At 42.2% G+C, this 20,051-nt stretch overlaps 1 protein-coding gene across 2 annotated transcripts in view; it reads right to left on the bottom strand.

Annotated features, from left to right (window-relative positions):
* PGM5 (phosphoglucomutase 5) overlaps positions 1-20,051 on the bottom strand; it is a 206,253-nt gene that overhangs the window by 54,023 nt on the left and 132,179 nt on the right. For both annotated transcript variants that reach the window (XM_004004337.5, XM_060409386.1), the window contains exons 8-9: positions 4,068-4,203; positions 287-470 (exon numbers count right to left, since the gene is read on the bottom strand). In XM_004004337.5, coding sequence (XP_004004386.1) covers positions 287-470; positions 4,068-4,203 — 320 coding nt within the window. The remainder of the gene's footprint in view (positions 1-286; positions 471-4,067; positions 4,204-20,051) is intronic.

The raw sequence follows: 20,051 nt of genomic DNA on the forward strand, positions 1-20,051 counted from the left end.
GAAATGTTGAGTCTAAATCCATTCATGGTGTTGAGGCCGATCAGTTACCAGGGGAAAGAAGACTGGACAGAGAGCCAGGGCCACATGTTCTAATCCGCCCACTGCCATTAAGTACGTAGGTAATCTTCACCAAGGGCTTTCCTCTCTGCTGGCTACAGGGCTCTCATTTATAAAATGAAGGGATCACAGTAGACTGCCCCTGAAGACCTCTCCAGTTGTAGGACATTTTGCACTTCCCCTGGCCTCATCATTTGATAACCTGTTCTGGCAATGTCCTAGCAAGTACCTGTTTCTTGGTCACGGTGCCATCCACAGGGTCCACATATTCAAAGCTGTCTGTCTTCGCCACACTGTACACGTGGCTCCCCACAGCAAACTGCTGGCCGATGAAGGACTTATCTGTGAGCAAGGCCTCCAGGTCCCTCATGATGTAATAGGTCGTCTTGGGCTCTAATCCCTCATAGTCAAACCTGGTGAGGGGGACAGGACACAGGCTAAAGACAAATCTAATCGGAGAAACAGCAGCCAGGCAGGCCTCTCGGGTTGTCTAATCACTGGTTTTGTTTGGGAAGAACAGCACAGAAAAGCGCCCATACCTGGTCAACCTCTTCCCCTGGTCCCTCACTCATTCCCACAGCAGCAGCAGCATCCTGTAAACATTAAATCATGGCCATCCTTTCCTTTGAATCCCTCTAAAAGTGCCCATCATCTTGAGATTAAAATTTAAAACACTCACCACAGTCTATAAAGTCCTGTGGGATATGACATGCCCACCTCCTTGACTTGGCTGTGTCTCACTTTGGCCCTTGTTCACTATGCTCCAGCCATACAGGCCTCCTCTCCAGTCCTCAAAGATGCTCCACCCTCTGGGCCTTTGCTCTTGCTGTTTCCTCTCCCTGGTACAGTCTTCTCCAGGCTATTCCAATTGCTGATGCATTTCCTTCCTTCAGTTTTCAGATCTACTGTCACCCCTAGAAACACTTTCTCTGACAAGACCTCTAAGGCACCTCCCCTCTGTCTCTCCCCGTCGCTCATCATCCTTTACATCTTCTTTTGGTAGTTATCCCAATCTGTATTTACTTTGTTTATATATTAATTTACTTATTTCTTGTCTTTGCTCATGAGGACTGTAAGCCCCAGGAGGGCAGAGATCTACTCTGTTTCGTTCTCTCTGTTGCTTCCGATAAGTAGTGGTTTTTGTAAGCAATGGAATGAATATGGGAGGAGGTGAAGGCAGAAAGTGAGGAGAGAGAGGAATCAAGGCAGGGAGGAGAGAGAGGAATCAAGGCAGGGAAGAGAGATGGGGAAGGGAACTCAATGTACCATAAAATTCTCTTGGAAACTTGGAAGAAATATTACAATTGTTTCTTTAAAAAAAAAAAAAAAAAAAAGGTCCTCCTAGCCAAGAACATCACATATAACAATGGGGCTGGGAGGCGATTAGACGGGGGGAAAAGACTAAAAATAACACCTATCTCATTTGTTGTTGCTGGGTTTAAATAGGATAATACATACCAAGTAGTTGGCACAATGCCAGACACTGGTGCTTAAAGCTCTTACTTTTATTCTTAGTCACTATCATAAAGAAACTATAGAGTCTTTCCCAGTGTCAGATGGGTTTGGCCAAGTCCTAATGGCATACTCAGGGAGGTCTGTTTAAGAAGGAAATACTAGAAGGGGCAGCTGTGCTCAAGTGGTGGGATCTCAAATTTGGGCTCTCTTTAACACAGGGAACGGAGAAGGCAATGGCACCCCACTCCAGTACTCTTGCCTGGAAAATCCCATGGGCGGAAGTAACACAGGGAAGGTGAGTTCTCAGAGTGAACTAAAGAAGGAAGATCTGAATAGTTGACAGTTTTTCTCCACCCAAGATCTTTTGAGACTTCAGTAGACATCACGTTATTCACCAACATGGACTGATACCGTGTCTACCAATGGGTCCCCTGCACCTACATCCCTTTCTTCTGTTCTCTCCCTCCTACAGAAGGTGTGTCCTCCCAGCCTGAGGAAAAAAAACAAACAAACAAACAGGGAACTCTCTCAGAACATTCTTTCTCAGCTTGTGTTCTAAGCCTAGATTCTCTTTATCAGTAGTTTGTTGGGAAGGTAAAGACCCAACCAAGCAGAAAAGGGCATGAGGACGAGATAAGAGGCTCTAGTAAGAGACAGAGAGGCTCTGAAAGAGTCTTAGAAGTTGAGAAAATACACGAACGCGACAGGTCACGTTCAGCCGTGGCTGAGACCATCAGACCAGCTGCCCCAACACTCATCTTCATACACGAGCAAGTTCTATCACAACTTCCCCTCACTCCCCCAAACAAGCCCCTCTGACCATCACCACTACCAACACACGTTCAAGGAAAGAAATTTTAAAATGGAGAATTCTTTCTGGGGTTCACTCATACAGGGAAAATCATCTAGGTTCTCAGATACAACTTCAGGCTCAGTATCAGTTAAACCAAATTTGATTGTCTCCTGCCCACTAAGAAAACAGGCTATAAATACTTCTCCTTCACAAGCATTGCAACCTACCTCTCCCGGGGGCTGGAGGAAATGTTTGCTTTCATTTTACCTCCTCCCTCCTCCCTTTTTCTTTATCTCTGTGATCTCTTTGGACAGAAACCTGAATCATAATTGAATGCCCTACAAGAATCTATATCTCCACTGTATTATATTCTCTAATATGGTATTTGTTATGAAAAAAGTAATTATCATGTAAGCTCTTGGCCACAAAAAAATGAACTGTATTATAAATACACTTATCATAACACCATGTCTTCAAAATGCTGGCAGAAAGCTAGATAATCATTCCAGAAATTATGAGGAACACATCCCCGACTCAAAGTGCTTTCACTAAGCCAGAGGTTGGCAATCAAAATATATTTTATCAGGTTGGATTTTATGGCACAGCTTCAGACAATAAAAGGATTTTCTGTGCCAACTGGCCCCTCTGGTATGCCAAAAGAGCCCACAAGAATCAGGATTTGGGGTGGCTGTTAGAAATACTAGTGAATAAAAAAGTTCCTACCTGCCTTTACAGTTTTTATTTTATAACACAATGAATAATTCGAGATGATTTGCAGGCTGTCACATTCTTAGCCTTCTTAATTAGATAGGAACCAAGAATGTGAGGCTCTCCATTTCCCAGAGCACTGCAGCCTCTTGGATTTTAATGAGTAATATGGCAAGCCTCCTTATTCTCTGATGTTTATCTAAGTAAATGACCTCTTAAGAGAAGAAACAATCACCTTATAAGGGAAGTCTAAAGCTTTCTTTCTGTCCCTTAAGCTCTTGAAATGCAACCAAACCTCCAAGTAGTTAACTATTCAAAAGCAAAGCAAATGAGGTACAGTGTCTGTTGTTAATACACTGAGAGCTGCTGAGACTACCCAAAGATTATCTGCCCTAATTCCACAGCCTCACAGTTAACATCTTTTAAGACCACTGCTCCTCCTAAACCATGGTTTGGCACTATTTATACATGAATAGCATCTCTAGGTACACACATCTAGCTGCCAGCCACAAGCCAAAGACTGTCCCCCTTGCTTGCAGGGGACAGGAAGGTAGTTGAGATTCCCAGCCCACTAACAGTCACTTTGTGCACCATTAGTAGGGAGGTAAGACAAAGAATGGTAGGGAGAGGATTACAAAAATCACCCTGACCTGTGGCAGCTTCTGTCTCTTCCCCCATTTCCTTGATAAGTATGGGTGGAAAACCAACAAGAAAAACCCCTGGTCTGACTGTACAACTCTTAATGGCTGCCAGAGGACCTTTTGAGGTTCTACAGTTCAAATTTCATCTCAGGATGGCTGCCCACTGTATAGGCACTGATGAAAAGATTACAGACAGGAGTCACCAGAGGTAGAGAAAGTTGTATTCTCTAATTTGGTACTACCTTGATACCACCTGCAACCTCTCAGGGGTTATCTCGCTCTAGCCTCTGTATTCCTCAGATCTTCCTGAAAGATGCTTCCTTCATAGGATTCTAGTCCCCCCGCTCCTTTTTTTTTTAACTTTTCTAAAAGGAATTTCCTAAGGTCCATATGGAGACCCTTAGCCTTCTCACCTGCAATAGTAGTGGCGGCCAAATTTGGCCCAGTGATCTCGGACAATTTCCTCCACACTCTGCTTCCGGGCAGCAATAATGGAGAGCCAGACCAAGACAGCCCAGAGGCCATCTTTCTCCCGGAGGTGATCAGAGCCTATGGGAGAAAGAAATATTATTCTGAAGATTTGCTCATGGGGGAAAAATTAAAGCTAAATGAACTATTAAGACAGTTAGATCTTGAGTGGTATATTGAAATGATAGCATATATATTGATATTTATCTATTGTGTTAAATATATACCCCATAATATACCTGTATTTCCAAACATATGCAAGTGAAATTCAAATAAAATAAATAATATAAAAAATGAAAACCCTGGAAATTGTTGAAAGGATCAGAGAGCCAACCTGATGTCACATTTGACTAACGGTATTGTTCATTCAGCAAATATTTGGTGATCCTTACACTACACCAACATTGGGGGAGGTGATAGGGATCCAGCAGTGAAAAAGATAGCTCTTTATTCATAAAGTTGGAGTTCAAGTAGGCAGGGACAAGCAATAGAAAAGTAGACAAAAGAACAAGATGAATCAAACAAGCACAAGGATGGTGACAAAAATTAAACTGGGTAATGCTGCCACAGAGCATGACATCAGCAAAGGCTGCTTTATTAGAGCAGCATGACTTTCCTAGAGCAGGCTGAATGGCATCCTATGTTCCCCCTGCCAAAGATAGGCCACTGCTCCCCGTGGCCCACCACGAACCTGTGAAGGTAAGCTTGTTTGGGAAAACAGTCCTGCCGATATAATTAAGGATGCTGAGATGAGATCAGCCTGGATTATCCAGGTAGGCCCTAAATGCAATGACAAGTGTTCTTAGAAGAAAAGACAGGGGATAAATACAAAATAGTAGTTTATGTGAAGACTGAGGCAGAGAGTGGAATGGAGTTCAGTTCAGTCACTCGGTCAAGCCCAGCTCTTTGCGACTCCATGGACTGCAACACGCCAGGCCTCCCTGTCCATCATCAACTCCCGGAGTTTACTCAAACTCATGTCCATTGAGTCGGTGATGCCATCCAACCATCTCACTCTCTGCTGTCCCCTTTTCCTCCTGCCTTCAATCTTTCCCAGCATCAGGGTGTTTTCCAAGCAATCAGTTTTTCGCATCAGGTGCTGAGTTTCAGCTTTAGCATCAGTCCTTCCAATGAATATTCAGGACTGATTTCCTTTAGGATGGACAGGTTGGATCTCCTTGCAGTCCAAGGGACTCTCAAGAGTCTTCTCCAACACCACAGTTCAGAAGCACCAATTCTTCGGTGCTCAGCTTTCTTTATAGTCCAACTCTCACATCCATACATGACTACTGGAAAAACTATGGCCTTGACTAGACGGACCTTTGTTGGCAAAAATGTCTCTGCTTTTGAATATGCTGTCTAGATTGGTCATAGCTTTTCTTCTAAGGAGCAAGAGTCTTTTAATTTCATGGCTGCAGTCACCATCTGCAGTGATTTTGGAGTCCCCCAAAATAGAATTTCTCACTGTTTCCACTGTTTCTCCATCTATTTGCCATAAAGCGATGGGATCAGATGTCATGATCTTAGTTTTCTTAATTTTAAGTTTCACCACCTTTTTCATTGAGAGTGGAGTTATGCTGCTATAAACCAAGGAATGGATGGAGCCACTAGAAACTGAAAGAGGCAAGAAAAGATTTTCCCCTCAAGCCTTCAGAGGAAGCATGGCTCTACCAAAACCTTGATTTGAGACTCTTGGCCTCCGGAATGATAAGAAAATAAATTCCTGTTGTTCTAAGCCACCCCGTTTTGGGTAAATTTTTGTGGCAGCCTTAGGAAACAAATACAGGGAGTCAGGGTTAGCCCCACAGGGGTGATGACATCTGATCTGATACCTGAGAAGAGTCAGCCCTGCAGAGATCTCAGGACAAAGTCTTCCATGCTGAGGGACAGCAGTACAAAGTCCTGAGGGAGGAAGGAACTGGGAAGCTTATTCCTACAGCTATTTACAAACAGAGGTAGCTTGTATTGAGGCATTCACACAATGAAGCATGCAGGCTAAACACGTAGCTTCTAGTGCAAAAAGAACCCAGAGGAATGTGCTGCAGGCTCATTTAAGTACCTGTCTATTGGCCAACTGTAACTTTTTCTGGAAGTGAATAAAGTCCTAAACACAAAGGAATGCGTTGTAGTATAAGAAAGATGGTTCAGCGGGAAAGGCTTGAGGAGGGTTTTGGAATCAGGGTTTAAAATCAAACTTTGCTACTTCTCAGGTGTGTGAGAAGTTACTGAAAAATTGTTAACCTGAGTCTAGGGTTCTCATTTGTAAAATGGGGACACCATGGCCCATCTTGAGGGGTTGTCTTTTGAATTTAATCAAGTTCAGAGGGAAGGCTCTGGAGTCAAATTGTTTGAAGTTCAAATTCTGGCTCAGCCACTGACCTTTGCTGGCCTCATCTCTAACACAGGGAAAGAACAGCCCTTATCCCATGGGTTACTATCAAGAGGAAGTGACTAGATTATGCCTAGGTATTAAGGTGAATGACTGGGTTACCACAAGTGGTGGTGGTGGTGGTGGTTGTTCTTATTGGTAATTCACACAAAGCACCAACATGGTGCTGATTCAATACACACTTTGAGACAGAGTGTTCTCAGTTATTCACATACTTTTTATCCTCTGACTTTAGCAAACAGCAATGTCTTAAGAAACAACTATGGACCAAGGTTCATAACACTATATAGGAGGTGGTAACCAAAACCATCCCCAAGAAAAAGAAGTGCAAGAAAGCAAAGTGGTTGTCTGAGGAGACCTTACAAATAGCCGAGAAAAGAAGAGAAGTGAAAGGTAAAGGAGAAAGGGAAAGATATTCCCAATTGAATGCAGAGTTCCAGAGAATAGCAAGGAAAGATAAGAAAGCCTTTTTAAGTGAACAATGCAAAGAAATAGAAGGAAACAATAGAATGGAAAAGACAAACAGTTCTCTTTAAGAAAACTGGAGATACCAAGGGAACATCTTATGCAACGACAGGCACAATAAAGGACAAAAACAGCAAGGGCCTAAGAGAAGTGGAAGATATTAACAAGAGGTGGCAAGAACACACAGAAGAACTGTACAAAAAAGCTTTTAATGACCTAGATAACCATGATGGTGTGGTCACTCACCTAGAGCCAGACATTCTGGAGTGTGAAGTCAAGTGGGCCTTAGGAAGCATCACTACAAATAAAGCTAGTGGAAGTAATGGAATTCCAGGTGAGCTATTTCAAATCCCAAAGGATAATGCTGTTAAAGCACTACACCCATTATGGCAGCAAATTTGGAAAACTCAGCAGTGGCCACAGGACTGGAAAAGGTCAGTTTTCACTTCAGTCCCAAAGAAAGACAATGCCAAAGAATGTTCAAATTACTGTACAAACGCACTCATTTCACATGCTAGCAAGATTATATTCAAAATCCTTTGAGCTAGGCTTCAGTAGTACGTGGATCAAGAATTTCCATGTGTACAAGATCAATTTAGAAGAGGCAGAGGTACCAGAGATCAAATTGTCAACATATACTGGATCATAGAAAAAGCAAGGGAATTCAAAAAAAAAAAAATCTACTTTTGCTTCACTGACTACTCTAAAGCCTTTGACTGTGTGGATCACAACAAACTGTAGAGAAAATTCTTAAAGAGATGGGAATACTAGAGCACATTATCTGCCTCCTGAGAAACCTGTATGTAGGATAAGATGCAACAGTCAGAACTGGACATGGAACAACAAACAAGTTCAAAACTGGGAAAGGAGTATGGCAAGGCTGTATATTGTCACCCTGCTTATTTAACTTCTGTGCAGAATATGTCATGTGAAATGCTGTATGGATGACTCACAGGCTGGAATCAAGATTACCAGGAGAAATAACAACTTCAGATATGCTGCTGATACCACTCTAATGACAGAAAGTGAAGAGGAAGTAAAGATCCTCTTGATGAAGGTGAAAGAGGAGAGTGAAAAAGCTGGCTTAAAATTCAACATTCAAGAAACAAAGGTCATGGCATCCAGTCTCATCACTTCACGGCAAATAGATGGGGAAAAAGTGAAAACAGTGGCAGATTTCATATTCTTGGGCTTCAAAATCACTACAGACAGTGACTACAGCCATGAAATAAAAAGATGCTTGCTCCTTGGAAGAAAAGCTATGGCAAACCTAGACAGTATATTAAAATGCAGAGACATCACTTTGCCCACAAAGGTCAATATAGTTAAAGCTATGATTTTTCCCATAGTCACATATGGATGTGTGAGAGCTGGACCATAAAGAAAGCTGAGAGCTGGATTATAAGGAAGACTGAGTGCTGAAGAACTGATGTTTCCAAACTGTGGTATTAGAGAAAACTCTCAGGAGTCCCTTGGACATCAAGGAGATTAAACTAGTCAATCATAAGGGAAATCAACCCTGAATATTCATGGAAGGATTGATGCTAAAGCTGAAGCTCCAAAACTTTGGCCACCTGATACAAAGGACCAGCACATTGGAAAAGACCCTGATGCTGGGAAAGATTGTGGGCAAGAGGAAAAAGGGGTGATAGAGGATGAGATGGTTGAATGGCATCACTGACTCAATGGACATGAATTTGAGCGAACTCAAGAAGATAGTGAAGGACAAGAAGCCTGGAGTGCTGCAGTTCATGGGGTTGCAAAGAGTGGGACACAAGTTAGCAACTGAACAACAACAACAAGAAAGGGGATGAGGACCATGGGGTGGATCATTTCTTCCTTCAACAGAGTAATGAGAATGGGTACTTGGGGTTCAGAGTTATGAAACATAACTCAGAGAGGAAGACCCAATGACATCGAGCTGTTTATACTTTGAAAATAGGCTGAAATAATACCTTAGTTAAGCTAGACATCTTTGAGAACTTCTCACCAAAGCTATGAACCATTTATACCTCTTGTTACATTTGCAATGTTACATGTTTTTCCTCAAACAAGAAAATATACAGCCTTGAGAGGTCAATGCAAATACTTAAAAGGAGAAATGATCAAGTCTTTGGCCCCTCCGTACACCGATCAATGGTCTGCTAGTGACACTTTTAGATGTCTGGTTGTCATTGCCTCTAGCCTGAGAAGACTTAGGACTTTTAATCATCACAGCATGGAGTGACTCTAGTCCTATCCAAGTAACTGTGCACACTGCTACATAAATGGAAGAAATTTAGAAGATGCTGGGTTAGCTCCATGGCCTAGTGCCAAAAAAACAAGTCTAGGAAGCCCTGCCCAGTGGGATAACTTCAAAATCCTTTGTCCTTTTATAGCTGAAAAAAGTCACTTTCATTTACTGGGTAGAGAGAAATACCTTTTTGTTCTAAAACATGGGCTTTGCATACTCTGAATCTCCAGCTGGATTACATTACGTGGAGATAGACCCATGAGATGCTGTTGAGTTTGACATCTGATAGGATGTCATAATTTAGGGTAGAGAGACACAGAGTTATTTTAGTATGATCAAAAATATAAAAAAACATACAAACTCACCTCAACTGTTAGCAGCCAACCACATAATAAATTGTGAATTGGCCTGGATATCCTCACTTACAAGTTAAACACTGCCAAGAGTCACAAGGGGCCAATGATCAAGTAAAATCAACCATGTTCCTTACAGCTTTTGGAGGTGGGGATAGAAACACTGATGATTTGCAACTACATGCACACGCTTCCACTGAACTCTCATAGTCTACTTTAGAGGGGGTTTTGGGGAAACAGCTCTCCTTTTAATAACTTCAAGGCAAGTGAACTATAATGCCATAACGGTGACAGATAAATTAAACAAACAAAGGCATCAAATGATTTCCTAAGACCCCACTATAAAGAGTGAAAAATGGAGGGAAGGTACCCTTATACTATACATATGACAGGACCACTAAACTTTATATTAAAAATGTTTTTATAAGTCAATCCAAAAAAGAGGGACCCAAATAGAAAATTGTGTGGATAGGCACCCATGAGCAACTGTCAAGAGAGAAAAATGTTAATAGTCAAAAACATTTGAACAAATGTTCAATCTCACCTCAGTCAAAGAAAAGTCCACAAAATGGAATCCCATTTGGGACTCTCAAATTAGCAAAGGGGGCAGCAAACACTTAGTACTAGCAAAGTACCAGTGTAAACATGCACAGTTTGGTAGAATAATTTGGCAGTAATGATCATGGTATCCAGTCCCATCACTTCATGGCAAATAAATGGGATAAAAATGGAAACAGTGGCAGATTTTATTTTGGGGGGCTCCAAAATCAATGTGAACAGTGACTGCAGCCATGAAATTACAAGAAGAAAAGCAATGACTAACCTATATAGTGTATTCAAAAGCAGAGATATCACTTTCTGACAAAGTCCATATAGTCAAAGCTATGGTTTTTCCTGTAGTCATGTACAGATGAGATAGTTCAACCATAAAGAAGGCTGAGTGCCAAAGAACTGATGCTTTTGAATTGTGGTGCTAGAGAAGACTCTTGAGAGCTCCTTGGACAGCAAGGAGATTAAACTAGTCAATCCTAAAGGAAATCAACCCTGAATATTCATTGGAAGGTTTGATGTTAAAGCTGAAGCTCCAATACTTTGGCCACCCGAAGAGCTGACTCACTGGAAAAGACTGATGCTGGGAAAGATTGAGTGCAGGAGGAGAAGGAAGCGACAGAAGATTACACGATTGAATGCATCACTGACACAATGGACATGAGTTTGAGCAAACTCCAGGAGATAGTGAAGGACGGGGGAAGCGTGGCATGTTGCAGTCCATAGGTTCACAAAGAGCTGGACATGACTTAGCGAATGAATAACAATTATGATCAATAGCCTTAAAACAGTGCCCAGCTTTGGACCCAGCTATTCTATTTCTTAACCTTTAGTCAAAAGGAAATTCATCAAAGCAGCTAAAAGAAGAGGGAAAGTTGAATAAATAATAACAAACAAAAAATATTTTTTAAAAGAAGAGGAAAAGTTGAAAAATGAATACAAATTTTTTTAGTCTTTTTGAGTTTTTTACAACATTGCTTCTGTTTTATATTTTCCTTTTTTGGCCACAAGGCATATGGGATCTTGACTCTCCAACCAGGGATGGAACCCACACTCCCTGCATTGCAAAGTGAAATCTTAACCAGGGAAGTCCTAATAATAATTGTTAAAGAATAGGAAATTATGGAAAATCTATACTAAAGCTTGTTGTGCATACAAAATATTGAATAAGAATCTTTGGGAACACATGTAATGGGTGTAATGATGTTCATCCAAGTTTAATAAATGTTTAAAAAATCAGCTTATTAACAACCTCAGATATGCAGATGATACCACTCTAATGGCAGACAGTGGAGTGGAACTAAAGAGCTTTTTGATGAAGGTGAAAGAGGAGAGTGAAAAAGCTGGCTTAAAACTCATCATTCAAAAAACTATGATCATGGCATCTAGTCCCATCACTTCATGGCAAATAGATGGCTGTAGGACTTGACAGAAAATGAGGACAGGGAAGGCGGTGCACTGCTGAGCTGTTAACACTGGCCTTGGGGGAAGCTGAGCTTAGGGGATGGGTTTTGTTCACCTCACAGGGAGACCCCACCTTCAAAACCAAAGTTTCAGATTCATCCCCAAAGGCCCCTGGGCGTTTCTACTATTGCTGACCAGGCATGAAGAGGGATTCATCCAGGCTGTTTCACCCTCTTTGTTCCCAGGCAAAATCTCTATACTCTACAAACAGCTGTTTGGGAAAAAAAGCAAATAAAATAGTTCTTTCACTTCCTCATTTCATATATTCACATCTGTTCCATCTTTAGGACATGAGATTCCAGAAAAAATTCTTTGACACTAACATTTATATAAGTGTACTACTGCCAGTAAATTTTTTTAACAGATTTTATTTTTTTAGAGCAGCTTCAGCTTCATAGCAAAATTGAATCAAAAGTACTAGTTCTCATAACAGTCCCTGTCTCCACAAACACAGCCTCCCCATCATCAACATCCTGCACCAGAATGGGACACTTGTTACAAATGATGAGCTTATGCTGGTGACACATTATCACCTAGAGTCCACAGTTCACATTAGTGTTCATTCTTGCTGTTGTACCTTCTACGGGCTTTAACAAATGTACCCATCATTACAGTATCATACAGTACAGTTTCACTGTCTTAAAAATCCTCTGGGTTCTGATTATTCATCCTTCCCTCCCTTGTAGCCCTGGGCAACCAGTAAGCCTTTTATTATCTTTACAGTTTTGTCTCTTCCAGATTATCGCATAATTGGACTCACACAATATATGGCCTTTTTAGTTTGGCTTCTTTTCACTGAGTAATATGCATTTAAGTTTCCTTGATGTCTTCTCATGTCTTAATAGCTCATTTCTCCTTATCAGTCGTGTCCAGCTCTTTGTGACCCCATGGACTGCAATCCGCCAGGCTCTTCCGGCCATGGAATTCTCCAGGCAAGAATACTGGAGTGGGTAGCCATTCCCTTCTCCAGGGGATCTTCCTAACCCAGGGATCCAACCCAGGTCTCCTGCATTACAGGCAGATTCTTTACCATCTGAGCCACCAGGGAAGCCCTAGAACTAAATAATACAGCACAAATTTTGAAGTTTGCTTCTCTGGATACCTGGCTTGTAGTGCAGCCAGAGTTTGTCACCTGGTTCGGGACACTGCAAGAAGCTTTAACCCATATTTCCAAAGCCTGTAAGTACCACTCAACTGCCCTTCCCCTATCCAAGCTAACACAGCCTGAAGCCTACTCAGACTCACTCTGACCAGCACAGAGAACCAACCATCTTCACCAAGATACCAGCTCAGCTCTCTGGCCACAACTCTGGGAAGAACTGACTCCAAAGACAGGTTGATTTTTTTTCTCATCAAAAACATCCCTACTTCCCTATTCCCTCAAATTAGACTTGAGTTTTCTCAAGCTTTAAAACCATATTACTTTGAGCTAGGCAGTATATCAGTAAGTATACCGCCCTCACAAAATAAATGGGGAAAAAAAGGAAGAGTACTCAATCTCAAAGGAATTTTCCTCTAATGGAAATGCCAGCATGGGCAAATCAACTCAATAAAACACCACACACGTTACTAACAGATCAAGTCATCTCAGTTGAGACTCTGATCAGGAAAGTCTAACTTTGTCATTCAGGAAAATACAAATCATGGTGCACCTGTTGCCAACTCCAAGCTAGAAATAAGTTAGTGTTTCTCAACCCAGGCTGCCCATTGGAAACTCCTAAAGAACTTATTAAAAAATACCAATGCTCAGGCCCCACCCCAGAACAATAAAACCAGAATTTTTGGCAATGGGAGCCAGGCATTAGTATATTTTTTAAAATTCATTGAGTAATTCTTATGGGCAGCCAGAGTTGAGAACCATTGTTTTCAGAGGTTACTCAAAGTAGTCCAATATTGGCAGCAGATTACTGAGGGACAGTGAATTAGGCCTCTTCCTCTATTTGCTCAAATTTAGCACTAAAGGAAAGGACCCATTGGTCTCTAGTTCAATGGATGCCCCTGGCCTTAGGCAGGTAGGGGCCTCTCACTGGAGCCAGCTTTAATATCATGGTTTTCCTCCTTTTTGCCTGGAAATCTACTGAGGGCCTTGCCAAATCTGGGGTAATCAACCCATCCTGGTGTGCCTAGGACTTTCCCTGTTTTAGCAGGAAATGAACAACATACCAGGAACCTTCTCCATCCCAGGCACACCAGAATGGTTGGACATCTGATAAGGAAGGTCACTTGCTTAAAGGGGTTCCTGATGGTTTTTAGAATATGTGCAGATACAGCACATACCTAAGCACACATATTTCCTAGAGCCAGAAATGACGGGAAATTTCTCTATATACTTGCTCTTGATGCAGAATGACACAGCGAGTTAAATTACATTTTTAGAAGAATAACAGCAAGGTACCAAGCACTTCACTCAGTACTTTACACATCTATTATCTGACTTTGACAATTTGATAGCTTCTTTTTACAGATAAGAGGTTGAGGTTAGGTCATTTGTATGAAGTCACATGGCCACTAAGTGAAGAAAAGCTTCACACCTGGACAGTTTGGCTCCAACGTCTGTGGACATAACCACCTCTGGAAATGCCCAGTAATGCTGGTGGTCCTCAGGAGCCACAATGAGGCAGATAAAATGCTGCATGTGGTTGGACCTGAGGCAGCCCTTGTGAATATCTGCATGATGGATTGATTTTTTCCTCCCTAGACATTCAGGATAAGATGCTACATTTCCCTTTACTTCTCTTTTCTTATAAATTTATTCTTCTCATCTACCAGTGAAGCTTTCATTAATGGGCAGTGAAATTCTTCCCATCCTCATTTTATCCACTCAAGGATCTGTCTTTTAAAATAGAGAAGTTATGAGGGAACACTGGGAGGCACCCCTTGCAGGGAATCTAAGATTCGAGAACATGTTACTGAACTGTGACAGGTTATTTTTTTTTTTCCATGTCTCAAATTGTTTGTGTTCAGCTCTTCAAATCTGGCCAAAAATCAGGGCTCATGGAAAAACTTTCCCATGATTAAAAAGAAATTTTTTTTAATTAATGCTCTAAAATGTTTACCAACTGCAAAACAAAGTTGTCCTGCTCATAGGCGGGTTGGAGGCAGCTGTCAGCTCAGAAACGAAGGACAGCAGTAACTGATTGTGTAGCTCATGATGCCTGGGGGGCATACTGCCTCCCAATGAGATGTAACAATAAATTTGATGATGGTGATGGTATTTGACACAATAATGCAGCAGGGCTTTTGGCTAATATCCTGACTGTTGCAACACACTGCAAACTCCATGAGGGAAGGGCCTGTATCTGAAATGACTCATCATTCTATCTTGGCCCTGGCTCATAGAAAGTGCACAGTAAACATTTGTTGAATGAATAAATGAATGCTTAGGTGAAACTCTAGTATGTAGTTTGATATAATTCATCAGATTCGTTCCTCACAAAAAGCTGGAAGCGAACTGAAAAAATACATGGGAAAAAATTTTATAGATCATCCCACTGAACAGATTCATCTTATAAATGAGGAAACTGAAGCCCAGAGAAGTTGAGTGATCTGTGTAGGGTAGTTCAACGACAGAGAGGAGGAGTCAAGGTCTAACTGGGTCACTTCCTAGTGCTGTGCTGTTTACATGACACCACGTCTCCTGGCATGCATCTCACCCCATCCAAAAGAATTAACCAGACCAGGGAGAAGGACCCCTTGGCATGTCCTTAAAAGAGGCAGCAGAGTACAGTGGGGCCAATGAGACTGGCTTTGAATCCTGGCTCTGCCACGTGAGATTCCTCCCTAATCCTCCATGACCTTGTCTATAAAATTGGAGTTATTATGGTTGCTAGTAGCAGCAGCAGCAGTTCATTTTAGAGTCAAAAAGTCTCAGTGAAATGTCATATAGGAGGCCCTAGGCATTATACTTATCACTCAGGAGGTGCTCAGTAAATAATAAGTGTTAGCACTGTTGCATTAACACAGGCCCTAAGGCAGCCGGGCCATCCATCCCAGAGGAGGAGAAAGTGTTAACATCGGGTCGGCCATCTGACACTTTTCCCTTACACAAGTACGCCAACATACAGGACAGGGGGCCTTTCTGACTCGTAAACATCCCAGCCCACTTCTCTGTTGCCAGTGCTGGTGGGAACAATACAATTCTCTAAGAATTGTTCCTCAATAGTCGGAGAAGGCAGTGGCACCCCACTCCAGTACTCTGGCCTGGAAAATTCTATGGATGGAGGAGCCTGGTGGGCTGCAGTCCATGGGGTTGCTAAGAGTCAGACACGACTAAGCAACTTCACTTTCACTTTTCACTTTCATACATTGGACAAGGAAATGGCAACCCACTCCAGTGTTCTTGCCTGGAGAATCCCAGGGACAGGGGAGCCTGGTGGGCTGCCATCTATGGGGCCGCACAGAGTCGGACACGACTGAAGCGACTTAGCAGCAGCAGCAGTCATTAGCTGAACCAGAAATCTCTCCAAGGGGTTTAATGCCGGCACCATAGGGGTGAGGACCTGTCACTCTTTAGTCATTGTAGTCCTTTAGTCATTTAGTCCCAGTGGAGCCACCTGGCAACTGGAAGACAGTGTGGGGCGGGGCGGGGGGAGCCTCAAAGCACAATGTTAGGGATTGCATCTTAAATACCAAGGGATGGCCCCCTTGTTAAAAGTCCCCTGTGCTGTGCTGTGCTGTGCTTAGTCACTCAGTCGTGTCCAACTCTTTGTGACCCCATGGACTGTAGGCTACCAGGCTCCTCGGTCCATGGGGATTGTCCATGCCCTCCTCCAGAGGATCTTCTCAACCCAGGGATCAAACCCAGGTCTCCTACATTGCAGGCAGATTCTTTACAGCTAAGCTATGAGAGAAGCCCAAAAGTCTCCTAGAAATTGTGAAAAGAAACCTTTATAGTCTGTTTGGAATTCTTCAATCTGTAAGGACTGAAGGATGGTTTCCCAGGATTCCCAGTCCCAAGCTGCACTGGTAAGCATGGACACAGCCTCAGACGGAGGCCCATTCCTTTCTGCTCCATACTATAGTTTCACACAACACCCGCTCTTGCCACTTTTCATCAGCTTGCAGGATGAATTAAAGGGTCAGAGGAACTGGAACTGTGGAGCCATCAGGAAAAAGATTTTTTTCTGATGGAGACATTCTTACCACTCCAGGTGGGAGTTCTCGTTCCCAACACACAGGTTGAGAGTTTGTAGAGGTCCAAATGAGAGTTTCAGTTTTCAGAGTTTACAAGGAGTGTCTTGGGACATGTCAATCACACCATTTCTGTGCTCTAGCCCAGCCTAGATTGAATTGCACATGTACACACATCCTGTTTCAACTTGCCCAGGAAAGAAATTGCTCTCCTAGTGCTGATAATGCTGTCATCACAGCGTCCTCAGGTCACATCTGCTATCCAAACAAAAGAAAGAGCTGTGGTAGAACCTTGATAATCTGAAATTCACAGATACATGGGTCTCATTCTCTGGCCTAGAGGCTGGATAGATGTGAAAACTGCAAAATATAAGAACTAACGATTATCTAAATGGGGAAAGAACTAAAGATTTCCTTTATCATACCTTTTAAAAATCTGGTATTAAATAAAAATAAATCTATAAATTAGAGACAGTTCAACCTACTCAATATTGTTTAACAGCACTCCTATAAACCCAACCTTGAGTTAGGATGTACATAGTTCATGTGTGAAATATAAACAAAGGAAGAGGTATGGAACTTGAAAGTATTATAAACTCTTTACCTGTTAGCGGAAATAAAATGTCCATTCACAAGGCAACTGGAGAGTGAAGTCAGTAATATAAACCATAAGACAGTAGAGCAGAGAATGTCTATGATGTAAGAATTTAGTAAATACATAAAGTCACTAAAGCCAGAACCCAAGCACTATTGAACATGGCTATTTACAGGTAATCGTCAGTAGCCCTCAACCACTCAACCACAGGAAGAAAATAAGGTAATACAACGTGAATTACAAATACTTAATAGTACTTAAAATTTTAAAGCTTCATTAACACAGATGTGGGGATGAAGTGTTCCTAGAAATACTTTGCTAGCTGTTAATTTGTGCTAATAATGATAGGATGGCTGAAAATGTTAAAACCTGATCTTGAAATTTTATGTAATTCTTATGTACATGTGCTCGCTTCAGTCGTGTCCGACTCTTTGTGATCCCATGGACCGTAGCCCGCCAGCCTCCTCTGTCCATGAGATTCTCCAGGCAAGAATACTGGAGTGGGTTGCCATGCCCTCCTCCAGGGGATCTTCCCGACCTGAGGATCAAACTCACATCTCTTATGTTTCCTGCATTGACAGGCAGGTTCTTTACCACTAGTACCACCTGGGATAACATCTCATTCACCCCCTTCCAAATGGCCTATGTTTATGTGGTTTTGTTTTTATGAATCCTCTCAAATCTTTGGATACCCTAATGCCTAGATTTCCAGAAATACAACCACTCAAGAGTGATAAAAATATACTTAGTAATAATGCAAAGAAAATATACCAAAATGGAAATTTTTTGTTTCTATACATTTACTTCATCCATCTTCCCAATCTCCTTCCCTCCCTTCTTTCCTTCTATCCTTCCATCCACCCCATAAATACTCAAAGCCTATCATATACAAAACAAAATAGAGCTGAGCGAGATAGACATGGCTTTTATTCTCAGGGCATTTATAGTCACATGGCAAGCAGAGGGATCCAGAAAAATCTCAAAAGAATGGAAAGATACTTGCAATTTCCTGTGTCATGAAGTACATACATACTGTGGGCCTCTTCCTTTTGTGCTACAGCCTATAAAAGGAGCCAACTTTATTAGCACCAGGCTGAACTCCAGAGTTCACAGTAGAAAGAGCTATGTTGGAGTCAGGAGACCTGGATTCAACATCAAATTACCAGAAAGAGATGGTTGTATACAAAAGGCTTAGCAACACTCTGGTACATACTAAGTGCTAATGGTAAAAGACAACTATTATTATTGTGGAAAACTTATCAGAGAACACTTTCTTGGGCAAAGTAAACATTATTGCATTGCCTTATTTTGTTTGACTATTGACATTCAGTTCAGTTCAGTTCAGTCCCTCAGTCATGTCCGACTCTTTGCAACCCCATAAATCACAGCACGCCAGGCCTCCCTGTCCATCACCATCTCCCGGAGTTCACTCAGACTCACGTCCATCGAGTCCGTGATGCCATCCAGCCATCTCATCCTCTGTCATCCCCTTCTCCTCCTGCCCCCAATCCCTCCCAGCATCAGAGTCTTTTCCAATGAGTCAACTCTTCGCATGAGGTGGCCAAAGTACTGGAGCTTCAGCTTCAGCATCATTCCTTCCAAAGAAATCCCAGGGTTGATCTCCTTCAGAATGGACTGGTTGGATCTCCTTGCAGTCCAAGGGACTCTCAAGTGTCTTCTCCAACACCACAGTTCAAAAGCATCCATTCTTCGGCGCTCAGCCTTCTTCACAGTCCAACTCTCACATCCATACATGACCACAGGAAAACCATAGCCTTGACTAGATGGACCTTTGTTGGCAAAGTGATGTCTCTGCTTTTGAATATGCTGTCTAGGTTGGTCATAACTTTTCTTCCAAGGAGTAAGTCTTTTAATTTCATGGCTGCAGTCACCATCTGCAGGGATTTTGGAGCCCCAAAAATAAAGTCAGCCACTGTTGCCACTGTTTCCCCATCTATTTCCCATGAAGTGATGGGACCAGATGCCATGATCTTCGTTTTCTGAATGTTGAACTTTAAGCCAACTTTTTCACTCTCCTCTTTCACTTTCATCAAGAGGCTTTTTAGCTCCTCTTCACTTTCTGCCATAAGGGTGGTGTCATCTGCATATCTGAGGTGATTGATATTTCTCCCAGCAATCTTGATTCCAGCTTGTGTTTCTTCCAGCCCAGCATTTCTCATGATGTACTCTGCACAGAAGTTAAATAAGCAGGCTGACAATATACAGCCTTGACGTACTCCTTTTCCTATTTGGAACCAGTCTGTTGTTCCATGTCCAGTTCTAACTGTTGCTTCCCGACCTGCGTACAGATTTCTCAAGAGGCAGGTTAGGTGGTCTGGTATTCCCATCTCTTTCAGAATTTTCCATAGATTATCGTGATCCACAGAGTCAAAGGCTTTGGCATAGTCAATAAAGCAGAAATAGATGTTTTTCTGGAACTCTCTTGCTTTTTCCATGATCCAGCGGATGTTCGCAATTTGATCTCTGGTTCCTCTGCCTTTTAAAACCAGCTTGAACATCAGGGAGTTCACGGTTCACATATTGCTGAAGCCTGGCTTGGAGAATTTTGAGCATTACCTTACTAGCATGTGAGATGAGTGCAATTGTACGGTAGTTTGAGCATTCTTTGGCATTGCCTTTCTTTGGGATTGGAATGAAAACTGACCTTTTGCAGTCCTGTGGCCACTGCTGAGTTTTCCAAATTTGCTGGCATATTGAGTGCAGCACTTTCACAGCATGATCTTTCAGGAT

Source organism: Ovis aries, chromosome 2 (genome assembly GCF_016772045.2).
Source record: "Ovis aries strain OAR_USU_Benz2616 breed Rambouillet chromosome 2, ARS-UI_Ramb_v3.0, whole genome shotgun sequence".
Lineage (NCBI taxonomy): Eukaryota > Metazoa > Chordata > Mammalia > Artiodactyla > Bovidae > Ovis > Ovis aries.